This window comes from Lethenteron reissneri, chromosome 20 (genome assembly GCF_015708825.2).
Source record: "Lethenteron reissneri isolate LAM-NWPU_2019-01 chromosome 20, ASM1570882v1, whole genome shotgun sequence".
NCBI lineage: Eukaryota > Metazoa > Chordata > Hyperoartia > Petromyzontiformes > Petromyzontidae > Lethenteron > Lethenteron reissneri.
Genome location: NC_083798.1, coordinates 521,475 through 547,757, shown reverse-complemented (window position 1 = coordinate 547,757; position 26,283 = coordinate 521,475). Strand labels below are relative to the sequence as shown.

General features: G+C 51.3%; 2 protein-coding genes across 4 annotated transcripts in view; both read right to left on the bottom strand.

Moving 5' to 3' along the window:
* LOC133344536 (protein FAM110B-like) overlaps positions 1 to 9,746 on the bottom strand; it is a 31,458-nt gene extending 21,712 nt beyond the window's left edge. Inside the window, 1 exon segment of the mRNA XM_061554519.1 lies at positions 9,555 to 9,746. The gene's annotated coding sequence lies outside the window, so the exon portion shown is untranslated.
* Positions 9,747 to 16,065: 6,319 nt separating this feature from the next.
* The window catches only part of GEN1 (GEN1 Holliday junction 5' flap endonuclease), a 41,577-nt gene continuing 31,359 nt past the window's right edge, over positions 16,066 to 26,283 (bottom strand). For 2 of the 3 annotated variants that reach the window (XM_061554517.1, XM_061554516.1), the window contains exons 11-13: positions 23,607 to 23,668; positions 22,150 to 22,302; positions 16,066 to 21,216 (exon numbers count right to left, since the gene is read on the bottom strand). In XM_061554517.1, coding sequence (XP_061410501.1) covers positions 18,479 to 21,216; positions 22,150 to 22,302; positions 23,607 to 23,668 — 2,953 coding nt within the window. In that variant the 3' untranslated portion in view covers positions 16,066 to 18,478. Of the gene's footprint in view, positions 21,217 to 22,149; positions 23,452 to 23,606; positions 23,669 to 26,283 lie in introns of those variants that run through there. The other variant, XM_061554518.1, reaches the window with a different exon arrangement.

The window sequence follows — 26,283 nt, the reverse complement described above, 5'->3', positions numbered from 1 at the left end:
TTTGTGGGTGGGGGAGTGCAGGCTGCAGCGTGGATACTGTGCAGGGAAAATGTTGAAAGTGCGCAGGGTACGTCGGTGCCACGTTGCGGTGGGAAAGCAATAAAACACAACATGAAACAGGTGCCTTACTAACAACGTGTCGATGAGCGGCGTGGACATGTGACCTCTCTCTCTTGGTAACCTCGTGGAGGCGGCTGGGTCGAGTGTTCCGGGACCATCGATTGGGGCACTGGTATAACAAACAAGGTTTCAAAGCTACAACGCAGCCCTGCCACGATTGAAGAACTGCGTGCGACTTCCCATAACTAAAGAATTTAAGCGATGAATGCTATCATGACCGTTGTTGAACTAAGAGGAACGAATCGGTGAGGAAACGGCGGCTCTCCTTCTCCGCATGGCGCGCGAGCTCGCGGCCGACACCTCCCCTGCCGTGGCCACGCGGAGACGCAAGGGGGGTCCCCAGAGTGGAGTGAACAGTGCAGCCCGCGGGCGATGGCCACTCTCACGACCGCGGGTTATGCGCACGCACGCATCGCGGCCCAGATATAAAACGCTCAACGGATCCGAAAATAAACCGCCCAACAAATAATGGCACGCCACGCGACTGCTGACTCGGGAGGCTGGACATCTCGGGATCTGAAATGTGCTCAAAAATACCGATGTCATTAGAAAAACCGCCAGCGCGCACCGACACCTTCAAGCAACCTACAAACCCCACCCCCCACCATAGCCACGGCCAAATTGAGTGGTATGATTGATGCAGTGTGCCGGACGCGGTAACAACAACCACGGCAGCAGCGACGAAAGGTATCCTGGACGTGGTGTGCTGGGTGCCTAAATATGTTCCGGGTCACTGAACCTGACGGAATTGAAGCTCTGGCCGAGCCCGTTGCCACGGCGACACAAGGGGGGAAATTTACATCGCGTAGTCATGGAAACGCACTCGCTAGGGCACCGTGATCCGTGTGGGTGAGCCTGTCCGTGTGTCTTTCTGTGCGGGGAACGGAGGCGCAGTCGTGATCGCAGCGCACTACCAACCGCGCAACCCGAGTTCGATTCCCGGTCATGGCTAACATCACTGATGGATATCTGGGGCCTCCGCTAGTTCGACTCAGCCTCAAATCAGCACCAGATGCGGTGTGTGAACATCAGCAATGGAGAGACAAAGGTGTGGTTGGGCGTGGTGCTGGCCACATCACCCCCCTCCCCACCCTTCACAGGCGCTACTCGCTAACAGCACTTGCCCTAACAGCCTGTGTGGCTATATGGGGGGTGTTTGTCTTTTGCGTGACTGCAGCTGCTCCTCACGCCTTCTTCCCCCCCCCCCCCAACGCTGAAGCAAAAAAAAAAGACTAAATCGCACATCCAACATGGCTCCCACGGGGTCGAGCCTTCTCTCGGGAGTCAACACGGGCTGTGAACTGTTGGTGAAGGTCAAGGCGCGGCCGTTGGTGATCGACCCCTGCCTACAGCCCTGAGCTCGCTGCGTAAACTACACATTCATATGGTAGGGGCGAGTCTCTCCGTAGGACAACCACTGTTGACTTCCCCCCCCCACCCCCACCACGTAGTGGTACTGATTGTACCGACCCTGGAGGGACGATTGGCCAAGGTCAACCCCCAACCAGGATTTGAACTCGCAACCTTAAAACTGCGAGGTGCTCACTCTACAGCCGAGGAGCCTGGCCGGGGTGAATGAAGTCAGAGATGAAATGGCGAGGAAGGGGGAAGGGAGAAGGGAGGGGGGGAAGGCTGGGGGGGGGTGCAGAGGAGCCGCTCTCCGCTCGTCACGATTGGTATTCTCGGTAGCGGCCACACAAGTCCAGATCTGGAGGCGGCCTCGCGGGGGGAAAAGGCACTGAGCTAGAAGCTGTTTGCTTTTCGCAAGCCCGACACCAGCCGGGAATCGAGCGTTTATTCAGAATCAGAATATTTAGTCGTACTGGAGCAATCCGATGAGCTATAAAGCTCTTTCTCACAGATGTCCAGTAAGGGTATGGGGCAAGACCGTTACAACAACAAACAGTACAAAAACACGATAAGAGTGCAAAGTACAATAAAGGTAAACAAATCACCCAAACAAATACAACTAAACCCTCCCCATCTTACCAGGCAAAGCCCACTGAGGTATTAACTTGTTTTTTAAGACGGTGATGCACGACAGGGGGCGAGGAGCCGAGTCGGAGGACGAGTTGTGGACTCCTCTGGGAGTGGCACCTGCCCAAAAATCCGAACCCGGCTCCGCGCCAACGCCCGCGGCGTGTGTCTTGCGGCATGGCTGCCTGGCGCTCGCTCGGGTATCTGCGGCTGTTTTCAGGTTCCCAGAGACATCCGCGATAATCCTGTCCCCGATTCCTCACTTCCGTTTTCATCCTCAACACAAGTCGGGGGAGGGAAACGTCCGCGGCATTCCTGGTTGTGCGCTGCAGCTCAGTGCTAAGGCCACCGTCATCGTCATCACCACCATCGTTACCATTATCATCACCGTCCCCATTAATGTCGTCACCATCGTCGTCATTATCATCACTATCATCACCAACATCGTCATTTCCATTGTCATACTGACCATCATCGTCGTCACCGTTATCATCACCATCGTCATCAACATCAACATCATGGAGGCTCAATGTAGGAGCAAGCGGAAGGACTGCACGCTCCCCGGGCGGTGAGGTGTGGATGCAGCAGCAGCACACAGACTTGCGTTTTGACTTTTAATTAACCTGATGGAGGAATCATGGGCTGAGCTCACATCCTCCGATTGCGAGCCCCTCGCCCTCTACCGCTGAGCCAGCCGGTTTGTTCGTGCGCCCGTGAACTGGTCCACGGAGCACCACGAAAGGGGTTCCCCTGCGTTCAGTAAACGTGTGGCAACGCGTTGCTGATGCAGAGTCTCAATTGCACGTGATGGATTCAAATCTGAACCTGTTATACCACGGCAGGAGTGGGGCAATCGGGGCCTTGATGGATGGATTTGCCCGTGCATTGTTAAACAGCCGATGCCAACCCCCTGCTGGACGAAGGCCTCCCCCCACCCACGCCTCTCAGCTGTTGTTGATCGTACTTCACTGCGCCGGTCTGTGAGGGCTGATGCAGCAGAACGGGGCGAGGTCAAGGATCAGCAAGGGAGAATATCGCTCGCCTGTGAGCGGGGATCGAACCCAGGTCAATGGCGCGCTCGGCCATCGATTCATCCCCATCCGCCCTTCACTTAACGGGACGAAAATCGACAAAGCATGTTTGTTAAATGTGTTACAATGTTTGTATTTATTTGCACTTTGTGAGATCACAAAGTACAATGACTCCCTCTACAGCACAGACCCACGACCTCCGAATCACACTCACTCTGCAGCACAGACCTACGGCCTCTGATCCACACTCCCTCTACAGCACAGGCTCACGGCCTCCAATTCACACTCCCTCTAAAGCACAGACCCACAGCAGCGTGCTTGGCAAGGGCCCCAAGGGCAAGGAATGAAATGGGGTCCACTGTGGAATCTGCCCTCCCTTGTCGTAGCTGGGCCCCAGTGCTCCTCAGGGCTGTGGGCCCCAGCACAATCGCGCCGACTGCTCCACAGGCTATGGTGCTCTACCTCTCCCACGTGGTACCCAATCACAGCTCCCACGGTCAATCCACCACCAGCACCACCACCTCGCGCGATCCCACGATGTAATAATTCACCTTGCGCCGGCAGGTGAATCGATTTCAAAGCTCCTCGGTGGACATCGTTAATGTTGCGATATCCGCAGAGCTCTGGCACGTGACCCACGCTTATATCTGCCCTCCGGTCTCATCCTCTCCTTTTGTCTCTCTCGTGAAACGAGCGTTTTGCACTCTGTCTTGCTCACCGACTTTTGCTCGGATTTCTTTGTCTCTGGCAATCGCTTCATTCATTCGACTCCTGCCCTCATTGTTTCTGCTTTCAATGGATCTGCCTCCTCCCTCGCCTGCGATTTCGCTCCTCTCATTCTCGCCCTCTCCTTCTCGGAGCCGTGCCTTTGTTCTCGCCTTGAGCCAAGCTTTGCTTTCCATCTCCCATCATCTGCCCTCTCTCAGCACTTGAGCTATCCGCTCTATATGCACGATAATTAATTAACAATAATAATCAACAGCCCTTTTGTCAATTAAACTGCTGGAAGACAGCCTCCCCGAAGCCGTGTTGGTCACAGATATGGGCTGTTTGACCATACTTTACCGCTTGTAGTAATCATAAATAAACAAGTGGACAGCACGCCCCCTTCACAAACAACGTGGGCATATTTTTGTTCCACATCCCGTTAGCCAAACGGTCTTCTAGGAGCACATCTTCTCAGCAGCACTGGGTTCAATGCAAGCAGACTGTGGACCAGTTTCAACATTCAGTGCCTCATCACCAGAGTTAGACTTGCTTAAAAAAAAAACTCCCGGAATGCCGTGTTACCGCGGAGATGTGAGAAAATACTACTCTGAGAATTGTATTTTGAGAGACAGACACGGGGAGGCAGAGGATTCTTGGTTCATTTATTTTGTGACTAACATTCTCTCACAAGGCGCGCCAACGATTATTTAGCATTGTGTTTATCATTAGCGATAATTATTGCTGCTCTCGTGCATCAAGGGATATCCACGGGAGGTGCGTCCAGTTCTGGAGACGTTCACATCCGTGGTTTCCCCCTGGGAGCCAAGAGGGCAGCGGGCGCAGCGAATACGGCGCGGCGCCGCCACGACACGGCCAGGAGCATGACGCCGGGGACGGTAGCGTGTGGCCAAGTCAACAGCAGCAGCAGCAGCCTCATCGTGAGCATCAGCCAGGGTCCGTCCATCACTCCCGACACCGTGCCCTACACCGCTCAGCGCCACCCTCACCGCTTTCCTCACCGTCCCTCTCACCGCTCTCCTCTAAACTAAACTATTTTTTTTATTTTATCAAAAAAGTGAGTTATCATGTGGAAATGTATAGCACCAAAATACTCCAAACACATGTTGAGTCTAAATGTCGAGAGTAAAACCGGAGGAACCGGAGAAAAATCCACGTGACCAAGGGGAGAGCACGCAAACTCCAAATATACAACAGACGTCAGGTTCAGCATCAAACCCACGACCTTCTGCATACCAGGCGAGGTAGTTAACAGCTAATTACCGCGGCGCCCTAACCACCCACTCCCTCGCCGCCCTCCTCGCCGCCCTCCTCACCACCCCCCTCACCACCCCCCCTCACCATTCCCCTCATCATTCCTCTCACCGCGCTGTTGGTGTGAGTGTTCGCGACGTGAAGACGATGACCACGCCACTCGGTGGGGCAATGCCGCCAAGGTCACGCGGAAACTGAACCGCGCACGCATTACAGGGCGCCACGAAGAGCCCTTGCCCTTTCACGGCCGCGCCAAGTATCCGCCAGCTCGTTAGCTCTACGGCTTTTAACGAGCAGCGCAAGTCCAGGCGAGTCTGTTTATCGGCATTAATCATGCGCCGCGGTTAATGCGCCGCAGAGGATTAATCAAAGTCAATGAACGATCCGTGACAGCAGTGGCAGCAGCACGCGCGGCGCGGGGCCCTGAAGCACGTCGGGCTTTTTTTTATTACCAAACGTTAAAATCGACTCCCGCGGTCACCGGCGGGCTCAAACGAGCGCCGAGGCGTCGGCGCTCCTCTCTCGTTCACAGCCCTGACCCCGCGGTTGAAATTCCAAGTTCCCGTGGCGAGAGCGAGCCTACCTTATAGGACGACCATCGGTGGAACGCGTGCGCATGGCGCGGCCGATCTCTCCACCGGCAGCGCTCGTGGAGAAAAACTGAACAAAGACTCAAGAGCACCATTTTCTCTCCGCGCGCGCTCGTGTGATGAGGAGCCACAGCGCGAGCAAGGCACCCACCTACGGTCGACGAGGTGCCGGCAAGGAGGTTTCCATCGTGGTAATCTCGTGGTGGTTCAGTGACGTCTCCTCATTTGCGGGGCTCACTGGTCTCCCTGGAGACGCAGAGTAAATAGACTTAGCTTATAACCAAAGTATCGCCCTCCTCACATTAACCGGTGTGGCTTTCTTCCTGAGCGGGTAAAACGTTGCATTGCCTGTAAATGTACATCGTGTCGATCTGCTGCTGGATGAGGGCAGCGGTGTGACGGCACACACATGCTTGCAATCCTGGTGTCTTGAGAGGCTGGGTTGGTGGATCACACACAGATTACCGTGCTCTTAAGCCGGCCTGGATTTCTCATTGAATATTTTACGGGTCGCTGGTCGACCGCGAGATCGCAATTGATTTGCACCGTCTAGGGAGAGTCAAATCGCGAAGTTTACAGGATGCAGTGTGCCGGGTGTGGAAATACTTTCTGGAAAGAGCCAGCTGAAAATTACATTCTGGCCGTGAGACTCCAAACCCAGAGGGAGGCGAGGCGCCAGGAGACGGTCAAACAGGAGCTGGACTCCTTACCCTTCTGTGTCCACTCACAGCAACACCGCCCCGCGTCAATTCACTCATAAACAAACAGGACAATTTTTTTTTTACCTACGTGACTTTGCCGAAAAAACCTAAGAATATGAAACAGGACAAACACCAGAGCACAGGACTCTCTCGTCAAAAAAGAGTCAACAGACTCTTGGGACAGGAACGGGCCAAGCAAACCGGTACAAGTCCCACGTTGTTTAAGAACCGTCTTAATTACAAAGCAGTCCTTTAAACAGCGGAGCAATGCAGTGTTGGCGACCACGAGTTATTTTCTCGTTGGATTGCGCCCACGATCAACGGGACGAACGTCAAGAGCTGAAAATTTCCGTTTGCTTGGCAGCACCAAACCGAGCGTGGCGTAAATGCCGTGAATACCTCTCTGTGCATGCACTCACAACTATGGTTGGCTATGTACGGTGTGAAATAAGTCGAACAACCGAGGGAGCGGGCTGCCGGGTCGCCATGGCACAGGCGACGCAGCCGTTGCCCTGAGTTCCCGCTTCCGACAACTCCTCTCCTCCACGTTTGCACCGCGATGAACTCGATGCCAAGCTTTGCCAACGCTACCGATTTCAGCAGTCCGCCTTGCCAAACTCTGCTGATGAGACAGTAAGTGCCGAAACTGGCCCACAGTTTTGTTATAACCAATGCCTGCTGTAGATATGTTGCACTCACAGAAAGAACGCTGTGTGGCCAATGGGATATGTAAAAAATATTGTTACATATCAAATCCATTGTGCTACAGTTTTAAAAAACTTTCACCGCAATGCCGATCCCCACTTGACAACCTATATATATAGTTTTACCACTTTTTTTTGACCCAATTGTTTTCTTATAAGCGATTGGGTGCCAGTTCAAGGTTACGCACGCTTCCCCACTGGGGGCTCTCACGCACGAGGCTGCTCCCGTGCCGAGGCCCTGCGCTCACCTTGGCCAAGAACCACAGCCGCTGCTGCTACAGCTGTTGCTGCTACAGCTGTTGCTGCTGTTACAGATGCTGTTGCTGTTACAGATGCTGTTTCTGCTACAGCTGTTGCTGCTGTTATAGATGCTGCTGCTGATACATATTCTGCTGCTGCTACAGATTCTGCGGGTGCTACAGATTCTGCGGGTGCTACAGATGCTGCTACTGCTACAGCCGCCCCTACAGTTGCTGCAGCTGCTATAGCTACCGCTGCTGCACCAGGTGCTGCTGCTACAGCTGCAGTAGCAGCAGCAGTAGAAGCGGGTCAAACACGTCTGGCCGGATTTTCTCGCGCCGTCTCGTCTGCCAGGCCAATGACCTGTCCCGTCCAGCGCGCGGGGAGTGCGGTGTGCGCTTCTCCAGCCACTCACCACCCGGCCAGGAGGACCAAGCTGGGGCCGCCAATGCGGAATAGACCGCACGTCTCGGCCCCGCTTAGCTATGTCGCGGTGATGTCATCACGGTGCTTGTGCCAGTCTAGGTGTACCCTTGACGCTGCGCGAAGCGTCAAAGGCAGGTCACGAGTCAGACCCACGAGTTTCGGGGTTTAACTAAGATGACTGACGGATGCACCACCTGTGCCCCCCCCCCCCCCCCCCCGCTGTGCCAACTCGCAGTGTTTAAGCCGCATGGCGCTCCGCTCGTTGCGAGCATCGCTCCTCTGTTGTTGGAGGGCGACTGCCTCCAACTGCCCAAGTAGCAGCGTCCTTCACGGGCCTCCTTCATAGAGGCCGATCTTGACACCCCTGGTACCAGTCAACGCCAAGTCCAATCAGCTCCACATCCTCCGGTACCGCATCATGGCCCGTGCCGCGCCAATTTAGCCCCCTCTATCCGGCCAAACAGAAGCTGCTTGGGCATGCGGTGGCTGGGCATGTGGGCTACGTGACACCAGCCAACGCAGCCTCGCCTGCTGGAGGAGCTCACCGATGGGACTGCGTCCAGAACTTTTAAGGATCTGCGAGCTCCTCACACATTCCAGCCTAGTTAAGCCCAGAAGGGATCATTGGCAGGCCAGTCTGAATGTTCCAAAACGGGGCAAATGTTCCTTCAGTGGGGGGGAGGGGGGGGGGGGTCCACGTTTCCCAAGCATAGAGGGAGAGGAAGGGAATAAACTTTAGCCGAGAAGACCTGCGGCTTCGTATTGGAGTGACAGACCGGGTATACGCAGCTGACAAACAGATAACGCCGCTCGACTGATTTTGGAGACCGCTGCCAAACCGGAGTTGGTCAGGTATGGAAACTACTCCACTCTCTCAACACCAATCCATCAGCAGTCAAAATGCAAACAAAAAGAAACAACTCTGATAATGATATGCACTGTCCTTGAAGTTGATTGGTCCACACCCGAGACAGCTTTTCTTAGAGCCTAGTCTCCATTGGTGTTGGACCAGATGACGCCAAAAGGCGTACAACTCAAAGACAGCACACTATCAGAGTATTGAGAGCTCGGGGTAAGCATTTACATTATGAGACCTCCTTTACCAGTGGCAAAATATAGTAATAGGTTTTTACCGTTTTATCTAAAACACACTACAACCACACTCACCACACACAACCACTACCCTACAACCAGACACACACCACACTACAACCACACAACACACACACCACACTACAACCACAACCACTACCCTACAACCAGACACACACCACACTACAACCACACAACACACACACCACACTACAACCACAACCACTACCCTACAACCAGACACACACCACACTACAACCATACACCCCACACCACAATAACAGCAACAGCCATTCGCCACTAACTGACGGTGATGTCACCACGACGCCTGTGCCAGGCCAGGTGCCCTTTTAGGCCACGTCAAGTATCGAAAGCTCGCTGACAGGAAGGTCTCGGGACTGACCCAGCAGGTGCCATGGGTTGACCGACTGAAATGACCGGCAGATCCACACCAGCTGGACCCCACTACTTAGTCAACTTGACACATTTTATCCGCCCGGCAAGCTCCGCTCGTTGTTGTGAGCGTCGCTCCTCCGCGTTCCATTGTTGCCTCAAACTGCCCCAGTAGCAGGGTCCTTCACGAGCCTCCTCCATACTGCAAGCACAATACAACCACTCACCCACAACACACAACACAACACACACCACCACCACCACACCGCCACCGCAGAGCCTCGCTGTGGATGTACTCACCGCTCGGCGCGGGGTCTTCTCTCACGCTGGGGGTCTCGCCAGGGTCTCGCCGGGGTCTCTCCTCCCTCGCCGGGGTCTTCTCTCTCACGCTGGGGGTCTCTCCTCTCACGCTGGGGGTCTCTCCGGGGTCTCCCCTCGCCTCTGACGCGGGCGGGGGGGGTCTCAAATCCCCCTCGCCTCTCAAAGGTTCGAGCACCGCGTCCGCCGCGACTGCGCATGCGCGAGAGTGGAGGGGCGGGACCTGAGAGCGGTGGGCGGGGCCTGCGAGTCCTGTCACGTGACTCGTTAATTTTTCTATTCCATCGTTTCAATAACTTTTTCACGATGTCAAGGAACTTCGCTAATTCTCCGCCAGTAATGAAGTCATTCCCGTAATTCATTCGCATCGGTAACGCATTAACACCACGGTGGGGAGAGATGTGAACTACCTCGCCTGGTGTCATTAAGATCGCGGGTTTGACCCCTACTATTACGCCTGTGGAAAGGGACTCTACTTACGAACGAGTTAGGTTCCAGAGGTCTGTTCGTAAGTCGATTTGTCCAACTTTGAACTCCTGTCGATTCCAAACGTGTTGTACGGCGTGAACACTAAACACGGGGAATGGCTTTAAAAGTTGTATAACCACCAGTAGATATGGATGCCACTGGTTATTTATGTTCTGTAGATGAAAGATGCCACTGGTTCAACACATTCTGCAGATGTAGATGCCACCACCGCCATCTATTGCGCGGCGAATGAGCTTACAACTCTCGGTCCAAACAGGCAGCCGGACATACGGACCAGATTTGTTCGTATCTCTGAAAGTTCGTAAATCGAATGTTCGTATATTGAGGAATTCCTGTATTTGGAGTTTGCGTGGATTTTTCTCCGGGTCCTCCGGTTTCCCCCTCCACATTTAGAAACAGTATTTGGCTGATATGAATGCCCACGCGATAAGCCACTTCGTTGAGCTTTTGAATCAAGAGCTGCATAGCTTTGTGAACCTTACCTGGTAAAGTAAAACATTGCTTAGTTTATTCACTTGTGTCAAACAACTCATTTGTTCCAGCCAAATGAGCATTCACGTCAGGAACTCACCCGTTCACTCCAGCCAATAACTCATTCTTTCGAGCTAATCACTCATTCGTGCATTAGGGCAAATAATGACGCGATCGTTTCATATCAAGCCTGGCGCTTCTGAAGGCCGAAAGCGAGAAGACAAATAGTCCTCTCACGCCATAGGGAATATGCCCAGCCTCCGCTCAGCAATAGCGGTGTTGGCCACGCGACTGGAGCAGTTCAGCGATGTGGAGGCAGCAGCGAGGCTTGGTGGATCACAGCAATGTCGTGAAACTCCCTGCCACGTGTGGGCATCGAGGAGGTAGCCATACCCTGGCGTGCCAGGAGAAGCCGGCGGAGCACAAATTGTGGATGAATCTCTCCACTATTCCATTTGTACGGGATACAAGGTAGCTCCCTCTCACGCGTGGGTTCTCTCCGGGTGCTTGGTATGTTTTTCAATTGATCATCACTTGTTAATTACCGTTCCCTTGGAATCACTCGTCGATTCCATCAGCCGTGTTGAGGACTTGGTCTACCCACTCATTCACCACTCTGCAGGTCACAACACTCGCTCACCGACTCACCACGATGCAGGTCACAACACACTCACCAACTCACCACACTGCAGGTCACAACACACTCACCCACTCACCACGATGCAGGTCACAACAATACTCACCCACCCACTCACCACACTGCAGGTCACAACAACTCACCCACCCACTCACTACACTGCAGGTCACAACAACTCACCCACTCACCACACTGCAGATCGCAACAACACTCACCTCCCACTCACCACACTGCAGGTCAAAACAACACACCCACCCACTCACCCACTCACCACATTGCAGGTCACAACAACACTCACCCACCCACTCACCACACTGCAGGTCACAACAACACACCCACCCACTCACCACACTGCAGATCGCAACAACACTCACCTCCCACTCACCACACTGCAGGTCAAAACAACACACCCACCCACTCACCCACTCACCACATTGCAGGTCACAACACTCACCCACCCACTCACCACACTGCAGGTCACAACAACACACCCACCCACTCACCACACTGCAGGTCACAACAACACACTCACCTACTCACCACACTGGAGATCACCTCACTTCTCTTCCTGCTTGAACCTCACTGCTCCACTGGGGAATTCCCTTTCATCGCTTCTTATCCAAAGACACACGTTGTATCGTGTCAATTACAACTTTTATTGTGCTGTTTGTTGCTGGCCGCATTACGTTTTGGGCAGCAACTATATAAAAGTGATGTGGGGAATGAGAATTATAATTGTATTTGTGAAAGACTCCCTGTCCCCGTATCTCCTGCCCCCATGCCCCCTCCGTATCTCCTGCCCCCATGTCCCCGCACCTCCGATTAGCACGGTTGGCTGCGTACGGTGCGAAAGAAGTTCAACATACATACATACAACAAGAACTCCCAACATCAATCAAGTATCACGAACGTATTGCGTGTACAAATCCCCTTTACGAAGAAGTTTATCAGACCAAAACAAGCCGCGCACGGACCGCGGATTCCACCGCGGCTACAGGCGGAACGCAGCTTTGTGTACCCCGGGGAAAGGCTCACGGAGTCCCAAGGCTCTCCTCTCCTCTCAGGAGGGTCCTGCCGAGTTATCATCGCAGTAGGTGATGGAGGGCGATGCTGCGGTTGCTATTGCTGCTGTGATTCCTGGCGAGCGATTTGCAAGGACATTTTTTTGTTGGCAGTGTTGCGATGTTTAGCTAATACAGGATGCTCTAAAAAAATGTTAACACTTCAGAGAAATTTGCAACAAAACCAGAAGAAATGTGCCTCCAGGCTCTGGAGACCACCTGGGGAAGATTCCAGCTATGCGTTGACAATGATGGCGAACAAGTGGAGACTCTGAATTTTTGAAGCTATTAACATACATTTGTTATCATGTTACAGTGCATTATCCGTTCTTTTATCCATCTGTAGTGACATCAGGGATGTCACTGTATGGTGCCGGCCCGAGAGGGCCATGGCGCGCGATGCACTGTCATCGGGTACACCCCGTAGACAGGCGTAGCACCCGCCCCAGCGGGGCTTGGTGTGCGCTGGGATAGCGCAGGCACCACGCACAGCGTGTAGTGCAGGCTTCCACAAGGGGGAGTGGGAGAGTGTCAGCCCAGGGCCAGGGTTGCCCCGGGTCATGGCACACTGGTTGACCCCGTAGACACGTGATCCGGAGTGTCCACAGAGAGGCCCCCAGGTGGGGGGGGGGGGGCTAGGGGGTGATCACGTGTCCGGGGAGAGCTCTCTCTCTCTCGAGAGAGAGAGAGCGCTAGAACGCTCGAGGTGGGCGGGGCCAAGGGCGGAGCAGCCCCGACCCGGGAGGATATAAGGTGGGTCCCTGAGAGGGACGGGGTCGCTGCATTCTACAAGCTGAAGCTCTACAGGCATCAACACGTGGTCGGGACCCGAGTGAGGGTGAAACCCTTTGTCGCTGTAACTCCTCCGCATAGTGTAGTTAGCTGGGTGGCCACCACCCTAGGCTGTATCTGGTGAAGGGGCAGTTACCCCTTTGTGTTACGTGTTAATGTTACAAATAAATGTGTTGCCTCTAAAGAACGTCTGCCACTCAGTTGGACTCACTACACATCAAAAACGATAGTCCCATTTGGAATCTAAGTGTTACCATTTTTTTTAAGCACCCTGTATTTTGCATGAATCTCAAATGTAAAACGCAACTGATTTTTGTATTTCGATTTAAAGCTTTCGTGACTGCAGGGATTCATCTTCTTGGTTCTTTCGGTAAAGTCACGTAGAAGGGAAGTAATAAAATAATAAAAATAAAACATAATAAAATAATTCTCACGATGTTTCGGCTACAACGCAAGCAGCCGTCCTCAGGTGAAGAATGAAACACCACCAAGCTTGGAGCGTATATTTAAGCTGGGTTGGAGGGGGGGAGGTGGGAAGAAGAGCGCCTAGACAAAATAATTTGCATATCAAGAAGAATTTTGCATATGGAAAATGCGTAGGAGGTGGGCGGGGGGGGTTTCAAATTAATATTATGCCCGTGCATTATGCAGGATTAGCAGCATTAACAAAGGAGAGGAATGTTAATAGTATGTAGCTGCAGTTGCTAAACAACCACGTAAAAAACGAAAGTATAAACTACATAAACAACTAAAGTATAAACTACATAGCATCATCAGTATACTTACTATACTCTACAATAAGCTGAGTTACTAACAGTAAGTAATACATTACAATTCTACGTCGTAAAAATTATATAATATGCTTCCATCTAAACTTTGTTCTCTTACATCACACGAGTCTACACCGTACTATATACTGCCATAGACAAACCCAACATTAAATTATATACTGTATTGCTATAAACCACCCTATACCTTATACATTTTAATATAACACTATGTATTATTCTACCAACCCTAATGTGTATCACACTGCTATATGTTTACTATACAATTACGATACTATATATTACTTTGTACATTGTATTAAGCATACAAATGTTATACTATTTGTTATTATACACTGTACCATTGACCGTCGTGTCAATGGGTGAGTCGTGGGGGGAAACTTGCAGCGGAGCAAAGAATACATTCCCTGCGGAGAATACAATGCCAGTGAGTGAAACGCGGTCTGAAAGTCACCGTAAACGTGAACACAATTAGTTAAGATCCGAAATGGTGTATTACGTCCTTCCAATGATTGCTAAGCCAGAATCCATCTTCTCGGTTGAAATTGTCTCTTTGTTTGTATATGTGGATCGCCTCATGAACGAATCTCTCATGATAGCCAGATAGCTTGCAGAGAACCTCTGTCTTGGAGAAGTCAATGTCATGTGAGCCCACTGAGTTGTAACAGTGGTCTGCCACGCCTGAGGTGTTTGTCCTACCGTGTTTCAGGTCTGCTTTATGTTCACGGATGCGGTCCGAGACATGTCGTTTGGTTTCTCCAATGTAACTGCTACCACAGAGGCAACTTAGTTTGTAGACGCCAGGGTACTGTATGTCTGGAACCACATCTTTTACAGACGGGACCAGATCACGGATTTTATGTACTGTGTTGAATCGGACCTGGATCTTGTGTTTAATCAGGATTTTGGAGATCTTTTTTGTGACCCCAGCAATGTAGGGTAAGGTGATGGTCTTGAAAGGCATTGGATGTAATAAACCATTTCGGATCTTAACTGATTGTGTTCACGTTTACGGTGACTTTCAGACCGTGTTCCACTCACTGGCATTGTATTCTCCGCAGGGAATGTATTCTTTGCTCCGCTGCAAGTTTCCCCCCACGACTCACCCATTGACACGACGGTCAATGGTACAGTGTATAATAACAAATAGTATAACATTCATATGCTTAATACAATGTACTAAGTAATATATAGTATCGTAATTGTATAGTAAACATATAGCAGTGTGATACACATTAGGGTGGGTAGAATAATACATAGTGTTATATTAAAATGTATAAGGTATAGGGTGGTTTATAGCAATACAGTATATAATTTAATGTTGGGTTTGTCTATGGCAGTATATAGTACGGTGTAGACTCGTGTGATGTAAGAGAACAAAGTTTAGATGGAAGCATATTATATAATTTTTACGACGTAGAATTGTAATGTATTACTTACTGTTAGTAACTCAGCTTATTGTAGAGTATAGTAAGTATACTGATGATGCTATGTAGTTTATACTTTAGTTGTTTATGTAGTTTATCCTTTAGTTTTTTACGTAGTTGTTTAGCAACTGCAGCTACATACTATTAACATTCCTTTCCTTTGTTAATGCTACCCCCCTTCCCCCTCCCTTTGATGCTGCTAATCCTGCATAATGCACGGGCATAATATTAATTTGAAACCCCCCCGCCCACCTCCCACGCATTTTTCATATGCTAAATTCCTCTTGATATGCTAATTATTTTGTCTAGGCGCTCTTCTTCCCACCTCCCCCCCTCCAACCCAGCATAAATATACGCTCCAAGCTTGGTGGTGTTTCATTCTTCACCTGAGGACGGCTGCTTGCGTTGTGGCCGAAACGTCGTGAGAATTATTTTATTATGTTTTATTTTTATTATTTTATTACTTCCCTTCTACGTGACTTTACCGAAAGAACCAAGAAGATGATTTTTGTATGTAACGAAACGACAGCTCCCCCTTGTTATCGCGCGGCACGAGTGGATTCCCGCCAAGCGAATGCACCTCTGAGGGACTTCCTATTATTATTCATACTTACTCTACATCCATAACTGAACACACACATGGGATGCAAGGGCATACACACGCACATCACTGTCAATCCACTGCTGGATGATACGGGCCCTCCTTACGCCATGCCGGTTGTGAGGGTTGTTTGACCATACTTCACGCTGGTCAGTACATTCGTAATAATACTCTTGGAGACGACTTGTGGAATCGGTCCTTTTATTTATTCCAATTCACAAGTACTCTCCGCTGCTGGCAGGCAACGGGAAGTGGGCAGACAGACCACAAGAGACGCACCGCCACGTGGCACTCGGAGTCCCGCTCGCGCGTGGCCTCTCTCTTCCTTTGTTCTTCGTCTGACCACGTGTCGTTCATCTCTCACCTTATTTAATGCCTGGGCCACGTGGTACGCTCCAGCCAATCCTTGGTAGCCAGCGCTGAATCTTCTAGATTCCCCATCAACTCCCGGGACCACGCCCCTGACTTGTCTTCCCATTGGCTGAGGCCAAGACCAGCAGAACCAATCACCCTAGCTGGCACCCCTTGATCACGCCAGGGCCATGCTCCCAGGCTCTCCCCCCATTGGCTGTAAAGTAGGACCGGCAGAGCCGATCACCACGTGAGCCGGACATAGGCTCTTATTACACATTGTTGGAAAAGTTGGGGAGCATGGACCGAGGGGGCATAGTGCAGTACAACAATGAAACTTGCTGAACTCTCCGCAGCGTAGCCCCCAGCACAGCCTATAGCACCTGTGGTGCCGGATGGTCGCCCATTGCAGCACGTTCCAGGCTCAGCCTGGAGGTCGACTGCCATTGAATATAACTTACTCATCATTAGTGTGAATGGTAAGTGATTTTAAAATCATTATTCTTGTCTTAATTAGCCTTAATGAGTAAAACATTAACGTTTATCAAATCTCGCCGAAGATTGCATTAACAGCTGTTGCATAGTGATTCAAAACAATCACTTACCATGTGACTTGTTAATGTTTTATTTTTTTAGCATTAGCATTCACGAGGCAATATAAATACCATATAATAATTTCAACTCGTAACGAAGAGAGGACGACTCAGAGATGCGAGGAGAAAACACAGGCGACCGGAGGGCAGCAAATTCCTGCCAAAGCTCTGCGGTCCTCCATATATTAAGGTGAAATCGAGAAAACCACGCATGTGAGGAAGCAACACTGTATCCCAATTTGGGATTAGTCCACATTGATCTGTAACCTCCTGTTGGAAGGCCAAGGTACTACGGAAGCTCCCCGACACCCACTGGTAGCGATTTTCACAGCAGCTGCGTGATCCACCCAGTGCCGGATTATCCCAGTAGCAAAAGTAGCTACATAATGCTACAGGCCCCGCACTTTCAAGGGCCCCGCGCTAAATCCTTTCAAGTTGTCAATTCCGGTTCAGTGATTCTGCCCTTGCTCTATTACTATAGTACTATACCGCCTTCAACTTTTATAAACGACGGGGTGTTTAATGTTAGCGATTTGTCGTATTATCTGGCTGTATCGCAAATGAAAAAATACAATTTACTATGCAAGTAAAAAATGTATGTGTTTTAATATTTCCGTGTGTTTTTTTAATTTAGGGCCCCTTCATAACATATACTACAGGCCCCGCACTAGCCTAATCCGGCACTGGATCCACCAACCCTTGGATTACAGGCATGCGCCACCACCGTGGGCAAATTGTGGTTGCGAGTTCAGTCTCTCAAGATATGGCCATTGTGAACTTGTTGATACACCCAGACTCACGACTTGAAACTCGGCCCTTGATCAGTGGAGGCTCGGCATCCGACGTGGCCATTATATATCTACCGTATTAAGACACCCCAGAGCCAGGATTTGAACCCAACACTTGTGTTGGATTTTGTTCTGACAGGGTCATTCTGAGCAACTTAAGTCACCTAGAATTAGGGATAGAATCCAGCACTTAACCATTGCTGACCCAGTGACACAGCCATTATGACTTTGATCACCCAGACTCGGGGAAGACATTACAGCAAGAATGGCCTGGGTTTGATTTACAAATTGGGCACCTTCCTGTGTGGAGTTTGTATGTTCTTCCCCATGTTCTGCATGGATCGTCTCTGGGTTCTCTGGTCTTGGCCAAACTCCCCAATGCAAAAATAAATGCCTGCAAATGACTTCATTGGAATTGCGTGGAACAATAAATCAGGTTTAACTGCACCTACGATTAGCAAGGTTCGCGACGTAAGGTGAAGTTCAATATACATGTCTAGGCATTAAAAACATCCGTTTGACTTGCATGTGATGAATACTACTGTCAGTGGCAGAGCGGGTGGGAAAGTGCTGCCCCCTATTACGCGGACCAGCGGTCACGTGAAGGGATCTCAGCGTTCGTTATATGATATCCGGTTCTGTGGGCCGTTTCTCTAACACAAAGGGGTTGCACTGCTTTGCGAGGTCTCTGCATTGATTCTCCACCTAATGTTACAACATCTCAAGATATGTCTCATTATACAGCAACATTGTAGGAAAAAAAAAAACAGGAATAAAAAGACCGACCTATGGCACAATTCAAGACTACATATCACGGGTACGAGGGGCCTGACTAGAAATTTCACCGACAAACCGACTCTTTATCCAAAGGTACAGCATCATTTAAAACACTCCGGCCGTTCGAGTCTTTACGGCACCCGGAGCCGTAGCGCCACGCGCTGAGCCAGTGGCTGCGGGCTCTCCGTAAGGGAGACGTCCGAGCCGTCGCTAATCACGATCACCTTCTCCGGTTCTACTACCACCCTCTCCCGGGCTGCCCGCCGCTCCTGGGGCCCTACCCTCGGGTCCCCTCTCACCTCCCCACGCCTCGTCTGCGCCGCCCCCCTCTGTGAGGCCACGGAGCTCACGCGGTCTCCTGTTCTTCCCTGCACCACTGCCACCGCCGCTGTCCCGCCCTGGGTCTGTCCCCTCATGTCGATACCTATCACCGGCTTTCTGTCTGGGCCCAGACACTTTACTGGAGCCTGCTTGGGTTTCACATCGGCAAACCGGGCTCCCAACATAAGTGTACGGGGGGCACCGATTTCTGAGGCTAATTTCGAACCAAGACGGCCTATTTTGGAGATGTCAGTATTGCGTTTACATAAATTAATCTGTTTAGGGCCGTTCGCGATCAGATCGGTGTTCTCTATACATGATGACGAGTTGTCAAAGACCACATCGGGGTCCACAGGCGCACGGGATCCAGAGCTGCACGTGTTCCACTGTTGGCCATGAGCTCGTTGCAGATACCCATTCTCATCTGAAGTGTCTGTGGAAATTGTATTATCAGTTACATCGATAAAAACACCGTTCAGGTTTCCCTCTGGCCAGAGGCTCCCCGCTTTGCCACCACCGTCGCTTGGGGCACAGGAAGGTCCCTCATCGTCGTCATCGTCTCCTGTCGCTGGGTGGAGAATGCCTCCAGCTTCAGTAGGTGATGCCCATGGAGAGATGTCATGGGGTGGATGATGATTGGGGCCGGGACTCGTTGTTGCCGGCACCCGTTCCGGGTGGGCTCCGGGATCACAGGACGCAACAGCTTTCTGCTTGCAATGCTCAGCAATTGGTGACGCAGGCATCACCGTATTACTGAGTCCGGCAGATGGATGACTGACGTCATGAGCGACCCCGATTCCTCCACGACTCGTAGCAAAACTTCCGTGCGTTGCGGATTGTGCCACGCTTTTAAAACTCGTGTTACGCACAGGACGGCCCATGGGATTTTTCTGCGAATCGCTCGGCAGACGTTGGCTTTTCGACTTGGTGACACCGTAACCTCTCATTTCTACCATTTCTTCCAAATCACTGACCTCGTCCGAGGAGGACGAACACTGGAATACCCTCCGAGACCGTTCCCTGGCTCGTGCCGCCACACGCTCAGAGTCCACGGCACCACTGTCGCTGGCATGGCGAGCAGCGCTCACTCCGCATGGTTTCCGAGAAGCATTCGTTCGATGATGCTTGACCGCCGAATCGGAGTGAGAACGCATCTTCCCAGTGAGCGATTTAATCTTCTCAGCCACCAGTAGATCCAGCTCACTGTCGCTTAGGTCAACCGGCGCCTCCGCAGCATGTCTCGCTCCCTTGCCGATCAACACACGCCTCAGATTAGCACCAGCCCCGACTCCTGGCTTTGCGTCATGCTCAGAATGTGTTTCAACTGTTTTGCGTAGTGTGTCAGGAGGTGTTTGTGTATTCTCGCGCCTGATGCCAATACTTTTAACAGTGCCTAACTCGTTTGCAGAAGCAGAAGCTGCCTTATTCTGGCCCGCAATTGGGGGGTGGGAAGCCTGGAGTTGTGAACCGTGGGGAGATTTACATTTCAGGGAATACATAAACTCAACAGAGCTCTGGGAAGGCTTGGGAGATGTGCCCGACCTCACCAATTGATTCTTCTCCATGAAGATTTTGAGCAAGACTCTGTCCCGTAGCGACAGCTGGGTGGGACTGGGTGTATAAACCTTAACGTCAACTTTGGAGGCTCGAATTTCAGCCACGCGACATTTAGAACGAACCTCGCTGGCTACGCTTATATGGGGAATTCCACTACTGCATGATGCACCTGGCACAACATGCTGCTCACTCCCAACTCTGTCAGGATCACTGCTTCTATCACCGCCACGTTGTTGTGCGGAGCAGCTTGCAGTACTCGTCGTGAATTGAGGAGTGCTGCTGCCGCAGCGCTGAGAAGCCACTCCCAGCCGCACTGTCGCGGCTCCCGTTGGAGTTTCTGGGCAAGGGCCCTCCTCGTCAAGGCCTTCGTCGAGAACCCCGCGGGGCAGCGGGGGGCCCTCGTTCCGCACCGCGGGCAGGGGCTGCGTCGCCGGCGGGGTGGGGCACATAGAACTGCTGCTCCATTCGACGTCGCTCAGGTGCAGCTCCTCGAGCAGGGAGTGCAGCCTCGCGATGCCGCACGTGGCCCCGCCAACGCCACCGTTGCCAAAGCCGCCACCGTCGCTCGTCCGCATTGGAGTATCCAGACTCTGGGTGGCGCCATTCCTCCTGCAGCCGTCGTGTCTTTGAGTGCTGTACTCTGTTGATGTCTCCAACTGCTGCTGCTGTCCGTATCCCCCATCCACGCATTTCACCGCGGGCAAAAGAACGTCCGCGTTGAGGGAATTGTGAGCACCGACGACGTTTCTTCTTGCCGCGCCGAGTTCTTCGACCAAGGCCAGAGTGCCGGGCCTTGCACTGGCTGCTCCTGAGAAGTCGCCGCCTTCTGCAGGACGATGGTGCGATGTGGGCGTTGGGCGGTGAGGATGGCAAGGATCGTGATGATGTGCGGTCAGCTGCTCCCCGTCACCGTGAGGAGTGCTGTCGTCGCCCGGGGGTCCGGCCTGCAGGGCCGGCAAAGGCGCGGGCTTCACTCCGCCACGTTTCCTCCCTTCAGGACACAATGCCCACCAAAGACAAAGATGCAGCGTATAGCCTTTAACAGACTGTTGGGGCAAGTTATATTAGCGAGCACCTATTATGGTCGGCGTGGCGCACGAGGGGGTGGGTGGTCAACACCATACCCGCTGTTGCCTTTGTCTCCCCAGTGCTCATGTTTTACACACCGCACCAGATTCCGTACTCATTTAAGGCAGAGTTGACCTAGGTGAGGCCCAGGACCGGTTCAGATATTCTCCACTGTTATTGGTCGTGAGCGGGAATTGAACTCGGGTCGCCGTGTTCGTAGCACAGTGTGCTAAGCACTGCACTACCGCTCCCTGAACGATGCACAACACTGACGCACATCACACGGGCCGTGCCCTACTCGCTGTCACTGTGCTATAAGGTATATAACCGCGGCTTAATATCTCACCGAATATATTCCAGGTCGCTGGCAGACTGCAGTAGGCACCTGAATAGTAGCCACAGACATACTGGACGTGGTGTGTTGGGTAGATAAATATTTTATATTTTATGAGTCACTGACCCAGGCAAACCTGGTTGATATTAAGCCAGGGCATTGCAATCTGCCTACGCAAATCCAGCGGCTGTATTATTTGATATGCCATATGCACATTCAGTCCTTCGGTCAATCCACTGCTGGATTAGAGCCACCCATCGCGCAGGTCGCGGGGGTTATTTGACCATACTTCACCACAATGGTCCGTGTGGGCGAAGAGCACAGACACGGGTGCGTAGCGCGGTACAATGGGATTTCCTGCACTGCCCTCTGCGTTCAACCAAGCGCCGCGGTAGCGTGCGCGTGAAACCTGACGATATCCCGCGTCCCACAATATACGCCGCAGCCCTATTGGCCGTCGAGGTGAAATCAATGACGCCGGGGGGCGAGTCGTGGCGCGCGCGTGGCGGTGCCGTGTCGCACCGTTGGCTTTTGCTCTCCGTTTCTCCTCCTGGGCTCGGTCAAGCTTCTCCTGGAACTCAGCGACGAGCGGAGGGAGAGCAGCGAGCACGAGGTCGCGCCGCTCCACCGTCACCAGAGACTCGGCCGCCTTACCCGCCTCACTCACAAACCCATCTGCTCATGCCAACAGAGACAAAGACCCCCCGTGTATCCTTGTATGTATGTACGTATGTGGAACTTCTTTCACACCGTACATAACAAACCGTGCTGTTTGGGCAAGGCTGTTAGCGAGCAACACCCATGAAGGCCAGAACGGCACACAGGTGTGTAGTGTGGCTAGAATCACGCACAGCCACTTTTGTCTCCCTAGTGGCGATCTTTACAAATCGCACCAGGTAATTATTTCAGGTCGAGTCCACCTAGGGAAGCCCACGATCGATTCAGATAATCATCATTGGTGTTGGTTGTGAGCAAGAGTCAAACTTGGATTACCGAATTCGTAGCGCAGTGCGCTAACTGCTACACTGCCGCTCATGCCAACACACGCACGCACAAAGGTGTCGGCTCTGCTCCCAACACAAGTATTTCTCATTTTAAATACGTGCACGTGTGCTAAAATGCACATTACAAATCCATATTATTATTATTGTTTATCAGCGTGTGTGTTCCGCCACGCCAGGCAACGGCTTCATCATTTGCAGAATGCAGCGTCGTCCTGAAGATCACAGGTTGGTTGGCGGCCGGTCTTCGACCGTGTGCAGCATCATCGTCTGTCCTGCACCACGGCTACAGTTCGCGTCGCCGTGTTAGCAGAGTTTGGTGCACACAGGCCTTGCTGTGTGCGGTAAAGTACGAACATCATACATACAAGGATCGAGTTCTGCTGAACTGGAGACAGATTGACGGAAATAAATACACTGTTAGCCTTAGGTGAGATGGAAAGTGTAGAACTCCATCATTCTAAAAAGTGGCTGCCTTTCCGATAATAGTCACAGGGCAAGCAGTTATAATGGAGAGGGACGATTGGCATTTGTTTAAGAGCTTGTCGGATGGAGTGTCCCAGCTGACATTATGGCTTTAAAACTATTACATGTCAAAGCTAATTCAAATACATGCTTTAACAAAAAGACGTCCTGGGAGAGAAAATGCTGAGGCAGACTTGGACACTCAGTGCCAACGTAGGTCTCCACGAGCTGGGTGTGTGTGATGTGCCGCTGTCATTGCCAGCCTTCCCAGTACGCCAACCCATGGCACCTGCATCTGTCCCTTGACCTTCTGCCAGCGGTTCTTCGACACTTCATGTGGCCTCAAGGTGCACCTAGCCTGGTACAAACGCCGTGGTGACGTCAGCGCCACTTAGCGGTGAACGGCGGTTGTTGTTGCTCTCATCGCGTGCTGCCCCCAGTGATGCACAGCCCTCGTGTTGCCCCCCAACTTATTCTTGCCCTCAGTAAGTGCCACCCTCAGCGAGTGCTCACCTGGCTTCTCCCACTCCACCTCGAAGCAGGGAGCCCCCGCGCGCACGCACGTCTTCACAATCCTACAACAGAAAATAAATGCGGCTTTACACAACATCTCGATTATTGCAACTTACTACTCTACGGGACGTCTGCGTGTACAAAGTTCTTTGGCACGTGTCGTGATGGGTACTGCAAGATCCAACCATGTCCGTCCAGTGCTCACTAAGCTGCATTGGCTTCCGGTTGTTGAATGAATACATTATAAGGTCGCACTCATTACACACAAAGTGCTTGCCACGAAAGAACCACAATACGTTGCTGATCTCGTTAAGGAGCATAAACCATCGCACAAACTCCGGTCATCCCAATAATAATAGGGTTTTTCCCATTTTTTCTAGCAACAAAACTGAAACCTTTTTTTAAAGGATTCATGTCTGCATTAACCACAATACTTGCAGTCAAAATGCAAACAAAAAACATACTAAGATAATATATGCATTGTCTTTGGTCCACATCAAGGGACGGCTTTCTTTTGAGCCTCGACCCAATTGGTGCTCGACCAGAGGACGCCAAAAGGCGGACGGTCATCCTCGCAGCAGCTTTTGGATATCCGTTAAACAAAGACGGTCACTGCATTGGGCTCTTTCAGATGCGCTTCTGCAGTTGTCTGGAATGCTCTTCAGATATTAGGAAGCCACATCAAGGGACCTATGTACTTTTTGTGTTCAGTTTGTTGTTTTTCCTCCGCACTATGTACAGTGCGAAAAAAGTTCAACATACATACATATACGTCTCATGCGATACAACAAGATGTGGACCTCCCTGGAGTACCCCACACTTTTGTAATTACGGTAAATCCGCCACTAGAGGGATAGAGCGCGCAAGAGGATATAAGTAATATTTAAAAATACTTTTTTTTAAACACGCTTTAATGAAATGTACCCTACTCGTAATGGCAGAACTCCACGACTCCAGGAAGTGGCCGCAAAGCTTGCCATAATGTAAGGGGCCGTGGTGATTTACAGCCAACGCCAGTTGAGCGTGGACAATTAGACCCAAGCCAAAACATAACATGTAAAAATTAATGACATAAGTATACCAAGTTTGTAGTCGATACCACATTGGGAAGTGGGTTAAAATTGAGTTACAAGATTTGAGGATACGACAACAACAGACAGAGTGAGTTCATAGAAAGCGTGCAAAAAGATCGTTAATTTATTTTTAATGATATAATATGGTATTGTCATCAGTATGACATGAGTATACCAAGTTTGCAGTCGATACCACATTGGGAAGTGGGTTAAAATTGAGTTACAAGATTTGAGGATACGACAACAACAACAGACAGAGTGAGTTAAATAAAAGCGTGTAATAAAAAGGGGAGCGCAGAGATGATCGAGGGTTGATTGAGTGGGTGATGTTCGGCGAGTCGGGTCACGTCGTGGGGTCGTGGAGCTTCAATAGCCTCGTGTATAGGGGGTTACGTAATGACAAAGACGTCTACACCAATTATAGAACCAGCTCCATAAAGGTCCTAATTAAGTTAATATTCTCTCTCTAAAATCTTGATTTAAAGCTTTCGTGACTGCAGGGATTCATATTCTTGGTCACGTAGAAGGGAAATAATAAAAGAAGATTAATATATTATTTTATTATTTCCCTTCTACGTGACTTTACCGAAAGAACCAAGAATATATGCTCTCTCTATTTAAGGCCTCGACACAGAGACGTTGTCTTTCTGTGTGCCTGCGTGTGTGTCTGTCTGTGTGTCTCTGTGTGAGTCTCTCTCTGCTTGTGTGTCTGTCTGTCTGTGTGTCTCCGTGTCTATGTTTTGTCTCTCTCTCAAATTGAGAAATCTTTGGAAGAACGTAATCAACCAGGTAGGGTGTTGACTGTTTTGTTGGCCGACTCTCTGTGTTGTTTTGCATTATGTTTCCAAGTTTACTATGTTTGTTTTCTCATACATTTGTAATGCGGGCGTAAATGGGCGGGGCGGATATGACGATCCGAGAGGGAGGAGTCAGGGTGACGTGGGGGAGAAGTTATAGCGGGGAGACAGGAAGCTATCTGGGGAGTCGGGGGAGTGAAGGGTGGTGAACACGTTGGGTGGTCGCCGTGCCTCAGCCTGGTGGCTGAGGGGCTCATGACGGCGCCAGCCAGCGGGGTGGAAGAGAGAATGGAGGATTGAGGTTGGAGATGGCGAGGTAGCCATAGAGGCCACGAAGGGCTAACTTGGGAGGTGGCGAGATCGCCACGCACGGAGGAACAGGGAGCAGCGATGGAGCTGCTGTGGGGGCAGCCGGAGGGCTGCACCAAGAGCCTGCAGCGGAGCTGCAGGAGCGTGGAAGGCTACGGGAGCGAAGGCAGATGTGGGGCTGCCAGGGAGAGAGTCTCAGGAGGAGTGCCGTGTGGGAAGGAGAACGCGAACCCCAAATAAAGGACACGGAGTCAGTAAGAAGTGTCTAAGTCCTTTTTATTACACTGGAGTCAGAAGTGAAACGGCATCTCAAAACAACTGAGAGAAAGAAGAAAAAAAAAAATATTCCTGCTACATCATCCGACGACGACGACCTTCCTCAGACAGTGGACCTGCCTGCGATGGAAGAGGAGATCCGTTCTGGAACGAGTACAGGTCCGGGTGAGCAAGGTGTCGCCGCGTCGGTGGACCTGTCTGTGCCGGAGGATGCCAACTTAC